At 42.8% G+C, this 14,637-nt stretch overlaps 1 protein-coding gene across 4 annotated transcripts in view; it reads right to left on the reverse strand.

Annotated features, from left to right (window-relative positions):
• Positions 1-278: 278 nt before the first annotated feature.
• Positions 279-14,637, reverse strand: part of LOC114549067 (partitioning defective 3 homolog) — a 387,004-nt gene continuing 372,645 nt past the window's right edge. For all 4 annotated transcript variants that reach the window (XM_028569211.1, XM_028569212.1, XM_028569210.1 and 1 more), the window contains 2 exons: positions 9,305-9,432; positions 279-3,953 (listed from right to left, as the gene is read on the reverse strand). In XM_028569211.1, the coding sequence (XP_028425012.1) occupies positions 3,524-3,953; positions 9,305-9,432 (558 nt within the window). In that variant the 3' untranslated portion in view covers positions 279-3,523. The remainder of the gene's footprint in view (positions 3,954-9,304; positions 9,433-14,637) is intronic.

Consider the following 14,637-nt stretch of genomic DNA (forward strand, 5'->3'; position numbering starts at 1 on the left):
TTAATTTCTAGCTTAAAGGCATGAGGGAGGGATCTGGCAACCAGATGACTAACAGAAACCTTATTGTTAAGTCTTCTTAGTCCAACTAAATACATCTGAAAGACACAAGCCAAATTTATAATTATAATGGGGAAAATTTCAATAAACTGCATTTCATTTTGAATTCTTAAATCAGTAATAGCATATCTTAAAACCTGCAGTATGGTAGCAGCAATAAATACGATTTTCATTACTGACCTTTAATTATTCATCTTATATCGCTGGTGTGTTATCAAGAACAGAAACCATTTGTGAATGTTAAAGCAGCACAATTGAGGGGAATTATTGTTACAATTATTGTTACAAGAATTTGAATCCACCCTCAATTTATTCACTGAAAAAAAGTTTATATTGTATATACAGAGAATGGCAGAAACCGCTCTTAATGATACACTGTTGTAAAAAGGAAAATTGCACTGTGCTTACATATTCGTCATTTTTTTTTACCACCATACTACCATATTGTGGATAATAAAATACAATGAGGGATGGTCATAAAAACACAATGAAACAATAACAATATATATCTAATTTCTCCCAGGATTAAAAAAACAAAATCCCCTGAAACAATAGATTTATGGGAAGAATCCACGTGGCACAGAGGGGGCGCACAAACATTAATTACACAACAGAAATAATAAACATGCATTATGGGATATTATCAAATTTGCATATGAGGAGAAAAAAAAACTCATTAGATATTGCAGGCACTTGAACCCCTCCCCAGTTCACAATGGAGACACATAAAACATGGGAATATCATTTTAAACAGCGTCTGTGTCAGAATAGGACCCCTTTCACACACCCCCCCCATACAAACAAGACCCATTAGAATTCTGCCCCAGAGAAACCAAACAAACTGACAGATGAAGGGGATAAATGAAGAGAAAAAGAGACAGCAAAAAGGAGCACAGCCTTGTGGGTAACCTCGTGTTTGTGCTGCCGACTCAGAGGAATAGTTGTGATTACTCCATTGACTGAATCATCTGCAGGGTCAGGCCTCCCATCTTCTCTCCCTCCTACTCCTCTGCTCTTATGCCATTGGCAGCCAAGTGGTTCATATGGCTGCCAAGACATATTCATAGACATATTGGAGCATCCAGTTACTGGCAGCATTCACAGACGCTTAAACACATGTCCACCTACACTCACACACACACACTAGAACATTGCTAGACTGTATTTTACGTACCCTTTTATTTGTGAGAACACACTTTTTGCAACCTCAAATGCAATAATTAAATAACTCCTACTCTAACCGCTGCATGCCTAACAGAAACCATGATCTTGATCCTGATTCTGGTCTTAATCCTAAACCAAGGGCTGTGTAAATACCCGGTTTGGATAGACAAATGCATATCTGATGTTTATTAATGGGACATAGACCTGAACATAAATGTGTAATTTAAAAAAAATCAAATATGGCATTGCATAGTTTGTAGCTTCCTGCACTATTTCCAAAAAGCAGTGTGTTTACACGCACTTACTGTAAGAAACCAGCTAAAGGTTGGATTTCTCCAGTGATTTCATGGTATGGGATGGTAACACACACACACACACACACACACATACACACACTAACACACACACACACACACACACACACACACACACACACACACACACACAGTGTCATACATATACACTCTCAAACACACTGAAAATGCACCAGTAATTATTGATTGAATGACGGAAAGGCTCCCGAGTGTGTTTCTACCAATGGTACATGATCATGAAAAGAAAACAAAATCAGCTCCATTGTATCGAGCCCATGGCGAGCCAGTCCCACACTGAGGCCGTCTACTGCAGAACTGATGCGGTTTGATAACCACCCTGATGAAATATTCAGGGAGTAACAACTCAGACACCTAGGGGCCAGCGGGCTTCGGTTACAGCCAAATCATTCTACAGCAGGCGAGGACGGGGCCACAGCTACGCTGGCAGGGTCACTGTTTCTTCCTTCTCGCCATACATGACAACACACACACACACACACACACACACACACACACACACACACACACACACACACACACACACACACACAAAGGGGCCCATTCCCTTTTAATGAGGTACATTAATTAATAACCCAAGCCCGACCCCATTTATACTGCTGGGTAGGAATAAAGAAGATCTGAAGCTGTTTTCCTCCACCGAGAGGGCTGTGTGGTGAGGATGGACAATGTGAAAAGAAAAAACAGGGATAACGCTGCCGGCAGAGGCAGAGAGAATTCTTTCTTCAGGATTATCATATTGAATACAAGAGGGGGTTGGAAGGAGGATCTACTCTGGGTTAGTGTTGTATGTATCTAAAACCGAAGGGGACATTTCCCTGCCTGAACTGGGGAGGTGGGGGTGTCCCCATGAACAGCCAAAATAAGCCTCATTCACACAAGCGTGGTGTCGACTGAGACCTCGCCAGCACCCGAGTGGTAGAAAAACATGCCTAGTGCCATCCCCTTCTCACTCCCAACTCCTAAAATACTGACGCTTGATCAGTCAGATACCGACGCAAAAATCACCCTATGGCGTCTGAATAGAACGCATCGAGCATAAGCAGCTTGACCTCGGCGCTAAAAGATGACGTAGTATTAAGAGCGACAACGGTATGAAAAGACCAAAAATACGCGTAAGGATGTTAGTTGGGTTGGTGGATGGGTCAAACAACACAGGACCTTTACCCGAGAGACCGGGGTTCATGTCCTGTTTATATCCCTCATGTCACTGAAACATTCATTTTGTAACTCCACCCACAATCTTTTCCTAAACCTAACTGTCCCGTTCTTGTGCCACATGTCAGTTAAACCGCATAGTCCCCAGGCACGTCTAAATATGACGCCAAAGGGCTAGACGCGAGTCCCGAGAGCGTCAAATAGTGACGCCAAGAGTCCCGACCCAGAGCGCCAAAAAGTTACGCCAAGAGTCCCTACCAAGCGTGTCTAAATATGACTCTAACGGACACTTTTTGCGTCAATAACAAACACCAAAGGCACCTGATCAAGCGTCGATTTTTGACACGATGGGAGTGAGAATGTGTTGCTTGTGCTCGGGGTTATGGGGGGGTAGATGTGGCGATGCAGTGATGGCCCAAACCAATTGCCTTCTGCAGTGACATCTGCTCTAGTAAATGTCTCAGATGGATGGGTCAAAGCTGCAGATCATGAGCCAAAAAAACCAATTGGGCTGATGTCTACAATCGATGGACCAGAAGGCACTTATACACATAGTTAGATGATCACGATTCTGGACAGTAAAACATCTAAAATCATTTCTTTTTGAAAGCTAATGGTTTATATCATTAAAAAAAACCTTTTTTTTCTTTAAATATTAACATTTTCTATTAACAGTCCTATAAAAATCTTTGTTTCTCAACATTTCATTAAAAAAAAACACAGACTTATTGCCCAGACTTATTTTGTACATGTTAATGCTCCTTAGAATCAGTCCTGATCTTCCAAAAGTTTTCTAATCCCTTGTCACTGTCTCAGGAGTAAAACAGCCTCCCTTTCTCTGATCCCTGAAGCCTGCTGAGCTTAGCGAGCTGAGAAGGCGACGGGGGTACATCTTGTCTGTAGGGGCCCTTGGACTGAGGTGGGGCCTGAACCGGGGCAGAGCCTGGGGCCTGCGGGTGCTCTCTGTTGTGGTCGTAGGTGCTGCCGCTGGGGGTTTCCTGTGCGGGAGGTGGCCTGGCCTTGTTGGCCTCCTGCTCTTTGCGTCTCTGCTCCTGCCTTAGCAACTCCTGAGTCTCTAAGAGGACACGGGCATTGAAGTTGGACGTTCCAAGGTAGCCGTTACGTGACCCCTGGCTGCTGGAGTAGCCAGGGTTCTCCTTTGATGTCTGGAATCCATCTGCTGGCATGTACACCTTGTCCCGTGAGTCCTGGGACACCGTGCTGGGAGTCTTACGAGGTTGCCTAAACACACAGAGATAGGTAAAGAGGTCAATTGTGCTGTTGAGTGAGACACCCTAAAAAGCTAAAAGGAACAGAGGAGTTAAAGATCGTTTTTTTTCTGTAGCGGCCCCTGGATCAGCACTATTGAAGGGGAATTCAAAAGCAGCAGGGAATGTGTCCATTTTCATATATTGTGAGATTAAAAAGGGGAATGTGGTCGTGGCGTTGAGTTGAAACACTGAAGGCAACATGAGTGGAGCAAAAAGAGATCTGTTATAGTCTGCTTGCATGCACTGAATCCTGTGTCATGAAGACAGCGACATAAAAGAGACAGGAGACTAACGGGGGAAGCCTAAAACGCCCACAGCACTATTAGTTCTACGCTGTAAACAAACACAAATGTTAAAACCTCACTAAGAAAAATGGCTTCTTTCATTTCCTTTCCATTTAACTACTTTTTCAGAGATGCAGACGGGTGCACTTACAGCACAGACAGGGTAATGGCAGGCCTCGTGGCGTTATCTGCCTTCTACTCGTCCTGCCCCTACACTGACAGGACGGCCCAAGATGCACTAATATTATATCACTCATACAAAGAAAAACTAAGGCCCAAGCATGACTCCCGCCACATATGCTCCCTTTTACGGAAATTGGCCCCGCAAAGCTTTCATTGGGAACTGCGAGGCCTCGCCAGGTGTTGAGTCTGCTCCTCCATTATTACGATCCATTAAGGCCGTGTTGCTATGGAAGACCTGTGACAGTGTCTTTTGTGTCAGGGGTGCTAAGAGAAATCCCATTCACACCTCACTGACCCACTGTGCGCTTAAAAGGCTTTTGAGTTCACGGCACACAAGCCTGTAGAGGGAAACAGGGGCCCGGCGTGCTTTTAGGCCAAAATGCCTGCATTTCTCAGACAGGCCGACAGGAACAAAAGACAGAACAGGCTATGTATTGTACTTGTGTTTCTGACATAATATTTATTTTGTAATTTTCTAAAACTGAAACCTCACAATGGAGATACAGTAGGCATGGGCCGTTATGAGATTCTGATGGTATGATAACCTTCAGCAAAAATATCACGGTTTCACAGTATTACGGTATTGTAATTTCAGCTTTAAAATGTATTATTTTTTTTAATTTCTGGGCAAAAACACACTGCACACTGGCAGGGAGAGGGATTTCTAAACTGCACTTTCTGTGCTTGAAAAACAGCTCACACCTTAGGAACAGTATGACAAAACATGTAAGTGGTTTTGAAAAAAAAATGACAGATGATACATTTGACTGAGCCAAAAGAAAAAAGATAAATTCTCTAAAGTTAGATATACTGTATGTATAGTTCCACATTAAGGGGTGACATCGTTGCTATGTTTACTACACATGTAGCCAGCAAAGATACACCCTAGCTGACACACTGGGCTTAAGAGATACTACTTGGTGACTGCAAGAACTGTGATTGGCTGCTTCTGTTTCCTCCGATAAGTTCCTGATGGTGGCAAAGAGGATGTAACTCCAGTCCTCTAAGTACATGCATAGCCCACTACCGCTCTGTGTCACAAAGTAAATGCAAACACAGTCACTGTGGGGAATGTAGTTCAAGCATAATTTGGCCTGATCATTTACATAACTATGATCTAGCGTTGCAGTTGTGATATCAGCATATGTAATCTGACGCTCATCTAGGAATCAAAACCATAGACTGTATATAAAGATGGACGACGCGTGTCCACCGCCTTCAACTGTACAAATGACAAGCCAAAATATCCCGGGTACAGGCGCCGCCATCTTGTAATTTTGGAGCCAGAATGGATCGGGCAGTGGAGCCACGGTATCAAAGTCCCGCCCATACACCCACCTGACCAATCACAGCTGTCAATCGTGTTTTACTAATAACTAAATAACTAATTACAACCAACTTATCAGAAAAAATGAACATACATCCGCGTCATGAGATCTATCTAAAATGACAGAAACCATCTTTGGGAAAAAAGGATAAGATGTGTACTTTAACGTATTTGTTTGGCCCATATCCCATCCGCTAACATAAAGGGGTCGGGGTTTATGACCTAAACTGCAGCCAGCCACCAGTGGCTGACCGAGATTTTTTGGCTTCCCTTTTTGGGAGTTGTCAAGTTGTCCATCTTTATATAGAGTCTATGATCAAAACCAAGCCAAATGTCGTAGATACCTATGGCAAGACTCCAATTAACCACTTGCGGCAGGCATAAATCCGCCATAAGGATTTTCATCACAGTGTAATTGTAATGAGAATCCCACGATTCCAGCATTCTTAATGGATGCCCTTATGGTCCACCAAATCTAAGGGGAGGTGAAGAGTGGAATGGCACTGTAACGTCCGTATCGGAGCCTCTTGTGCTTAGGTCTACATTTATGCATGCAAGGACAAATGTGTATGCATTTATGTACTGTACGTGTGCCACACAAACACATTCTGTTGTTCCGCTCTATGTGTGCATGCATGTAGAGCATGTGTTAAGTATGAGGGTAATTGCCGCAGGGGCAGATGTAGGGACAGACTGCAGAGAGAGCCCCACCACATGCTCCATATCTGGGTTTTGCTGTCTGGGCGAGCCGCCATGCATTTACACCCCGGCTTGACATACAGAGCAGCGCCTGTCGCACAAGGCAGCGATCTGTGTTTGGAGAATGACTATATAGTTTTTAAAGTAGAAAAGGGAAGAAGGTTCGGAGGCGATGAGGAGAGAGAGAAGAAATGGCATTGTTCCACAGGAATGTAATCGTGATTGATGCGTCAGGGGAGTCAGTTCTCTTATCACCTCTACTCCTTTGCCAGAATATGTCACAAAGTAGATTAGTTACATTGACAGAGGGAGGGGATGGGAAAATACATCATGCCAAAGAGTCGGGTAAATTTAGAATGACAGAACATAACAAACAAAGCCAGGAAGTTGGCTCGTAGAAAAATTTGTGGCCGCTGTGTTTTTTTTAAAACAGCTGGGAAGAATCAGAGTTTATGAGAAGAAGGAGAAAGCACACAAAATGATTAGGGAAAAAACCCAAATGCATGCAATGGACAGTGGAACAATCGTTGCTATATTGTACATATAAATTGTCTATAAACCTGGAATAATGTTTTCTTTATAGTGTGGAACAATGTTGTTTTGGCTGCAAGAGCTGCAATGACAGATGGAAGAGCTACTGGCCGTTCACTCAGGCCACATTTAGGAACTTTCTCTTGACCACATTCATGTGTAGTTTTGTGTGTGAGTCTCTTTCAGGCTAGCCTATATCTATGACGTGCCACTTCTGGGATTGCCCCGTTGCCGCCGGAAATTTCGGCGTATGTCCTTTTTTTCGTCCCGGAATGCTGTGTGGAATAGCCAGGCCCTCCTCCGCAGCTCTGCAGTGTTGTGGAGGGAGGTCTGGCAAAGCAAGACTACTTTCAGGCTAATCAGTGGTCTCTCTTTCCTACTAACACACTCGTTCCTCTCCTGGCCCCTCTCGCCCTCCACTGCCTGTCACCGCTAATCCTGCTCCGACAACAAGCCTTCATTAGGGCCCTTCCAATCCTCACATCCCAGACAGCCAGCTAAGCCTGGCCGTCATCAGATAACCAGCTACTATGGCCTCTACTGGAAGCTCTTAGGGAAGGAGTTTTTTTTTTTTTTTTTTTTTTTTTTTGAGGGAACGTCCCCTTTCGGCTGAACGGCTGACTGCTCATGCTTTCCTGTTTTGGAAGAGAAGGACAGGATGAAGGAGTTCCAAAAGAGAGGTGATTGAGGTTCGAGGGAATAGTGGTTATTAATCTGGAGATGTAAGACTTTAGCTCTTTAATGAGGAGCCGTGCCGAGACACAAGCTCTGAAAAGCCTTAGTCGGGGTCAAACGTCAAGCCTGAGCTCATGCGACTCTTTGCTAGAAGACGCTATGTGATTATGAGAGGAATGCATATCAAAGGCCATCCTCGCCTGGCTTTTTGGCCGGTCAGAGCAACTTTCCCAGGAGAAGGTACTCAGTGAGAAGGGAGGGCTGGAGGCAACTGTCACATCACATGAGATGCCAGCAGATGACACCTATGAAGTGAATGCACAGATCGGTCTGGCTTATACAGGCCACATTGATTATGCGTCCATGTGGACCGAAAATCCATAGGCATAGTCAGGAACATGTTTTAATCGACCTGACTGTGACTGTTCAGAGACAGCAGAGCAAAAGAGGATGGCGATGAAGAAATGATTGCTGTTTGTGCAGGGAGAGATTAAAATCACAGGAGAGCAGAGTTACTCTGGCCAAGACAATTAAAAGACCACACACACACACACACACACACACACACACACACACACACACACAAACACCCATATATAGACACACTTTAAGTGTTATGGCTTTGTTTAAACTGGCAAAGCAGCAAAACTTAAATAAATCAGACTTCACTTTCAACATTTTAGAACATACTGTACATTTCACAATACAATAAAGCTCACATTGGATTGTTTCCCATGAGGAAATATTGAACAGGGAGCGGAAATTATCTTTCTTTCATTACTAACTTAAAATCCCTGTGTCAGTCAGACAAAGTATAGTATTTGTGTCTTTGGAGACTTTCTCTCTGTAAGACCTTTACACTGTGAAAATGTTCCACCAGCAATGGTTAGCTTTGCAATTTAAATTTACTAAAGTGCGATTAGAGAGCTTCAGAGGATTGGTAAAGGCACAGATACACACATACAGAGTGAAGGCAGGAAATGCAAATACTGATACTAAAGTCTCCCCCAACCCCAACACCTCAAGATGGAAGATATGGTAAGCTTTATTGGCATCTCTTTGAAAAATATGCAAAAGTATCGAAACATGAAGATGGAGAAGATGAAGAGCAACGGTTGTAGCTCTGGACTCAAGCTGTGTAAAAGATTGCCGAGAGAAAATGAAAAAAAATATATTGGAGCTGTTATTCATCATACTGGAAGTGTTGGAGAAGCGGGGTGGCGGGGGGTTGATGCCTGCGACAAAGTCATCACTTCTTCAGGGTCAACATTGACTTAATGAAAGTGAATATCAGTCGAATAATTCCAAGTGATCACATTAAATGATTTCATTCAAAGAGTTTTGCTAAGAATCATTTGAATGTCTGGAGAGGAGTTAAAAGTGGCTTTGTGGTGATTGACTTTGTAACCAAAGGGATACGTTAAAGAAAGTGTGGAGAAAAAAGGGTGAAGGCACAATATGAGGAAAAGAAATTGATGGAAATCGGAAAAAGCCGAATGAAGAGGTCAAGAAAGGGCAAATAGAACGTGATAAGTCGCAGCGAGGGGAGGGAGAGAGGAGGACGGAAAGAGACAGACAGATGGAGTAAAGAAAGGGGAAGGGGGAAGGGCGAGGCGGTCTCACCGTGGCAGGGAGTTGTACTGTCTCTGTGCTGGTTGGAAACCATCTCGATCCTCTTGCTGCTGTTTTTGGACCTGCGTCTCGACTGTTACTGAATGGCGTCCGCTCAGCATCTCCGTCCCATTGCTTACCTGTAACATCCACCAAATGACATAGAATCAAATGAAGCCAATATGGTTGACATTTCTATCTGTGGACAGAAATCTGGAAATAGAATAGCACACACACTTAGATAATGGAATATATTTCCCTCAGCACAGCAGGTACTTTGTCAGTGTGATACCTCCTGTGTGTTGGGCTACGCTCAGGGAACAGGTAGTTAGTAGGTGTGATTCTATGATGACAATGGCACTGAAAAATGCACCTGTGCCAGTAGATGAAAGGTCCCCTGATACTTTTTTAAAAGGCATAATTCACCAAAATACAATCTTTCTATCTATTACAAATCCTTTGTTTACCACAATACCGGAAAGAACCGTTTGTACTGACATTCTTAATGCAGATCGAAGCGATGCAGTGACAGCAATATACAACAGGTTTTAAATAACCATATTGGCCAGAAAATGAGGATATTTCTTTCTGGAAAAATGAAAAATGTCTTGACATTTTCATGTTCGAAACAGCAGCTGTTCTCTTTGAATTGTACCGGTATCACAGAGTGAGTCTGTTATATTATAATATTATTATGGGTAGCCTAAATCCTGCTTGGCTAGCAAGTTTTAAGTCTCTTTACAGCTTTAAAGTGTTTTGTGGGTGCCTGGATAGTTCACTTGGTAGAGCGGGTGCCCATATATAGAGGTTTGCTCCTCGATGCAGTGGCCGCAGGTTTTGTTAGCCCAGTTCAACCTGCAGTCTCTGATGCCACGTGTCTTTTGCTACCACGGTCAGAATAAATTCCTGATGAGTTAAAATCAGTTCAACACATCTCCCAATGCCTTTACAGCTGAAAGGGACTATTGGCAAAATCATCCATCAAACAGCCACTACTAGTGTAGAACTACTAGTGCTAGAGAATGTCATGATGGTGTCAAAAAGACTCAGAAAAGAGAAAAGGCTTCAAAATCTTATTCTTGGAATAAATAAATGCATTTTATTAATGTCCAAAAACACCGGTTGTATTTTTTGGGTAGGTAGACCTTTTTTTGCACTTCTCAGGTGTACTTATCATATCACAAATACTTTATAATAATTCAAAATGGCTGAAAAAAAACCTTATGATGCATTTTTTCTTTTTAAACTGGTTCGATGTTAGCCTGGGAACCAAAAGAATCTGCCAAGCTCATGTTTCATTTACTCTGGCAGATACGTCTGGCCCCCCTCCCGTTCATACAGATCTCCAGCCGTCCAGAACCGGGATGGGCCAATCACAACCGTTTATCTCATGTAGAGCGGGTTTAAGACCATAACTGATGGAGGAGCGTCATGCTTGAATGTATCTACTGAACGTAGTTACTGGACGTTACTGGCATCCTCTGTCAGCGCAACTTACCAGGCTCATAAAACTCAGATCAAAATGTCAAACTAGGCAGTACTGATCAAATATGAATCCAGATTCTGTTCACAAACACGTTTTAGTGTACTGTTTAGCTGTAATTTGAGAAAGTTTGGGACCCGGCTGACCCTTTTTTTTCCTGCTTTAAAACGGATCAAGCACTGCCCCAACTAGCACGAGTGGCTCAGCACTTTGTTGTCCTGATGGGTTGTAGGTCACATTTCGTTGCTGTGATTGGTTGCTATCTAATTGCGTCCAGAGGCCTTTTGGCCTGCACTGTTTAACACCTCCTGGAAATTTAAAATGAACTGAGAGCTTCCAGACTAATACAGTATTTAATAACATTTGCAAATGAGTCGGGCGATGCCAGGCGAGTTCAATGTCTTTAATGTCATTATCTGTGACTTGGTCAGATTTCATTTATATATCAACAAGCTAAGTACTTGTTCCTTTGTAGGAGTTGCATTCCTCAATACCGTACTTCACAATCAATTTATAACCTGTTCACATCACTGCTGGCACTTTTCCCTCGGATTTTAAAATCCACTGCCCATGCTCTCTGTTTGTGTGAATCAGAGGACTTTTTACATTTTATAAAATTGAACATACCGTAATATAGTCATATTTTGCTAAACGTACATATGCTGTGTATTTCTGAACAAAGTAAACTAGTATGCTGAAGGCATGAAAATATAGATGAGTATCACCAGCCACTGCTTCATCACACAGATTTGCGTGTGACTTGACTACACACCACTAACCTGTACCAGCGCGCATGTGTTTGTTGTCTGATCACCGGCGGGGTTGACATGGAGATATCATCTCCCTCAACACTAGCACACCACTAACGAGCTGGCTGATGAAAGAACATGACAAGCCAATTAAACAGAGGCGTGCTGAGGAGGTGTAGCAAGCATGGCTTGACCAAGTGTCAGTTTTCATAAGGCTTGGGACGGTAATGTGGTAGGCAGGTGGGTAATGTGGTAGGCAGGTTTTACTGGCCAGCTGAGATTTTAAACTGAACGGAGCAGCCAAAGAATCCGTGTTTGGTAGCTTGGGAAGAGATTCTTTTAAATGTGGAAAATCTGTATGTAAGTGTTTTGTGGGGCGAGAGTAGAAAAGTGGTAATAGTACATGACAGAATGGATTGACAGTGTAAAGGTGCGTTGGCGGATGGAAAGGCTGTCAGCCAGAATGTCTTCGTGGAAACATCTTGTGTTCTTGAAATGGCTGCTTTCTTCCTCACCTGGACAGCTGCAATAATAGTGCAATTACATTTCACTCAGCGCTAATAACAAGTCATTTCTCAATCTCTCCCAGTCCTAAAAAGTAATAGTATTCCACATGGGTGAAGTGAATTGGACTCATATGTTTCGGGTTTCGCTGCAACAACACATTCCCCACGGCTCAAAAAAGTGTAGAGCACATAAACGGATATCGGATGAACAGTATGGGAAAAGGAGAAATTATTTTACTGTGGTGGTGAGAAAATAATTAGTCACGCACACTGAAAGTTTTTAATGTGATTTGAAAGGAAGTGGTGAGGAATCCGGAGGTGCTTGCCGCTCCGGTTTAAAAACTGAAGGGTTGAGGTGAATGACGCCAGGCCAAGAGAAATGCATGAGAAATAGCCAGGAGAGAAAATCAGTCAGTGTAATGGCATTATCCAGGGAAAGAGAATCAGATTATTCCATGTTAGGCCTGGAATTCAATGCCATATAAAACATGACATTTGTTGAAATCGAATCAAAGAGACGTCCGTGTTCGTTTTTATCCAATAATGTGAAAAATGATGTCAATACGGCACACTTCTATCTCTCCCTTGTTTTCTTGGTGGTGTCACAGACAAGGCAGGGAGGGGAAAAAAAGAAATCTCCACGTGTTCAAACATAAGAATGTTCACAGACGGTGAGTCTGGGGAACGCAATTATGAAAATTATTTGCAGCTATCAAAAATCCGGGACCAGGAAAGCAGCTGGGTAGGCGTTGAGCTTTTAAAGTTCCAAGGTGTAATATTTCCTGGTTAAGAACTAGTCACGGACCTTTCAGATATCAAAGCAGGTTGCTGTGATGGGTCAGCAGCACTAACATATGGCTTTACCGCCCACACTCCTCATGATGCTGTTTGTAGCCCACCACATAGGGAACAGTTTTAAGAGAGCAGCCGTGCTGTACACAAACAGACATATGGAAGGTATTTAAGTTGCTAATGGGCAGACAGAACAAGAAGAAAGTGAAAAAAGGGTAGTGAAACACCACATCCTGACGCGCAGTTGGATAATGATTCTCTCTTAAAGTCCTCGACCCAATTCCGCCAATTTATTATAGCCCAGTTCATTTGTGGTCGCCGGGGTGTGTAGCTCCGGGCGTAGTATCCATCTGAGAGCGAGCAGTGTGGTCTGCTATTTCCCAGTCCCTAGCCCAGGAAACCGTGGTGAATGGTTGAGTTGGTTATCTCCATATCACTTAAGGACTCCACAGCAAGCACAAATGGCAGAACAAAATGTTAGAGTCTTATCTTTTATTGTGAAGATATCTGTGTAGATGAATGTGTGGGGTAATAGTGCTGAAATGTATTATTATTTCCACATAAGAGAAGTGTAATCGCTTTGTTCTCCTCTCCTCCCTCTGTTTTCAATCTTATCTGTGAACACACACACACACACACAGTATGGTATCTAAGTATATTGTGCGTAGGCATGCATACTGTACATATGCACACACGCATGCCTCTGTGTGCAGATGACTTGAACAATGCAACAATATTGCATTCGCCATGAAAAAATCCATTTCACCCTCCCAACAAGCTAAATAATTTTATGATTGTGATATGTTAGATCAAATGTGCTGGCAAGTCCTATTACATGGCAGTTGCAATCATGAGATCAGTAAATCATGCTTGCTACATGCACAACATTGAATAGCAATATCCATAATTCACCCGTGCAGGCTTGACAGTGAGCGTTAGCGAGCAAACTGGGAAAACGCTCGACAAAAGCTCGATCAAAATCATGATAATCGACATAACCAGCTGTGGTTCAAAAATACAGTCATGTTATTTTTGGTGATTGAGATAGTAGCAAGAGGCCAATGACATGAATGAGTCTACGTGTCCAAGACGCATCTTTTAGAAAGAGAATCCTCTCAGTACTATAAATAAGCCTCACAGATACAGTCAAGAGTGGCTAAATGATTTCCTTGCTGCTTTTTACAGTATGTTATGGTCCTATTCTGTGGTCTTCTGAGGTCTGTCAAATTGTGAAAAATAGCTAGCACAGTCAACTGGCTTGCCTTTAAACAGACGATTACTATGCAACAATATGAGCGAGAATGAGTATTCTTGTTTCAATCATTCACTTGAAAGTACATGCAATTATAGACAAAATTACTTTGTTAAAAATCTTAACATACAGCTCTGCTTGGCAGCATCACACAATACACTCCATGTATTGTGTGACTGATTACAGACTGGTTACAGCCAAAGGCTCACACACTGACATGGCACAGAGCTATGTTCTCTAACCCTTAGCTCCTGGGAAGTCAAGTGACTGCGGCTAAAAGTGGCTTATTCTTCACATGATCACATAGGAAAGGGTTAGCTGTACACAATCAAACACACAGAAACATGAAAGCCCTAAATTCAGAGTAACCCAAGATTGCATAAACACAACAAATGCTTGTAGACACATGAATCCTGGTAGCAGTAGATGGAGCGATAATAAAAATGAAAAGAATTCACATAAATAAGGGCTTTCCAGGCTGCTGTTGGTGTATTTGATCAAAGGTACCAGAATGGCGCTCACGCTCCTCTGTGTGGTCATGCTCATTGGCGTTCCAACCCAAC

This window comes from Perca flavescens, chromosome 22 (genome assembly GCF_004354835.1).
Source record: "Perca flavescens isolate YP-PL-M2 chromosome 22, PFLA_1.0, whole genome shotgun sequence".
In the NCBI taxonomy this organism is placed as follows: Eukaryota; Metazoa; Chordata; class Actinopteri; order Perciformes; family Percidae; genus Perca; species Perca flavescens.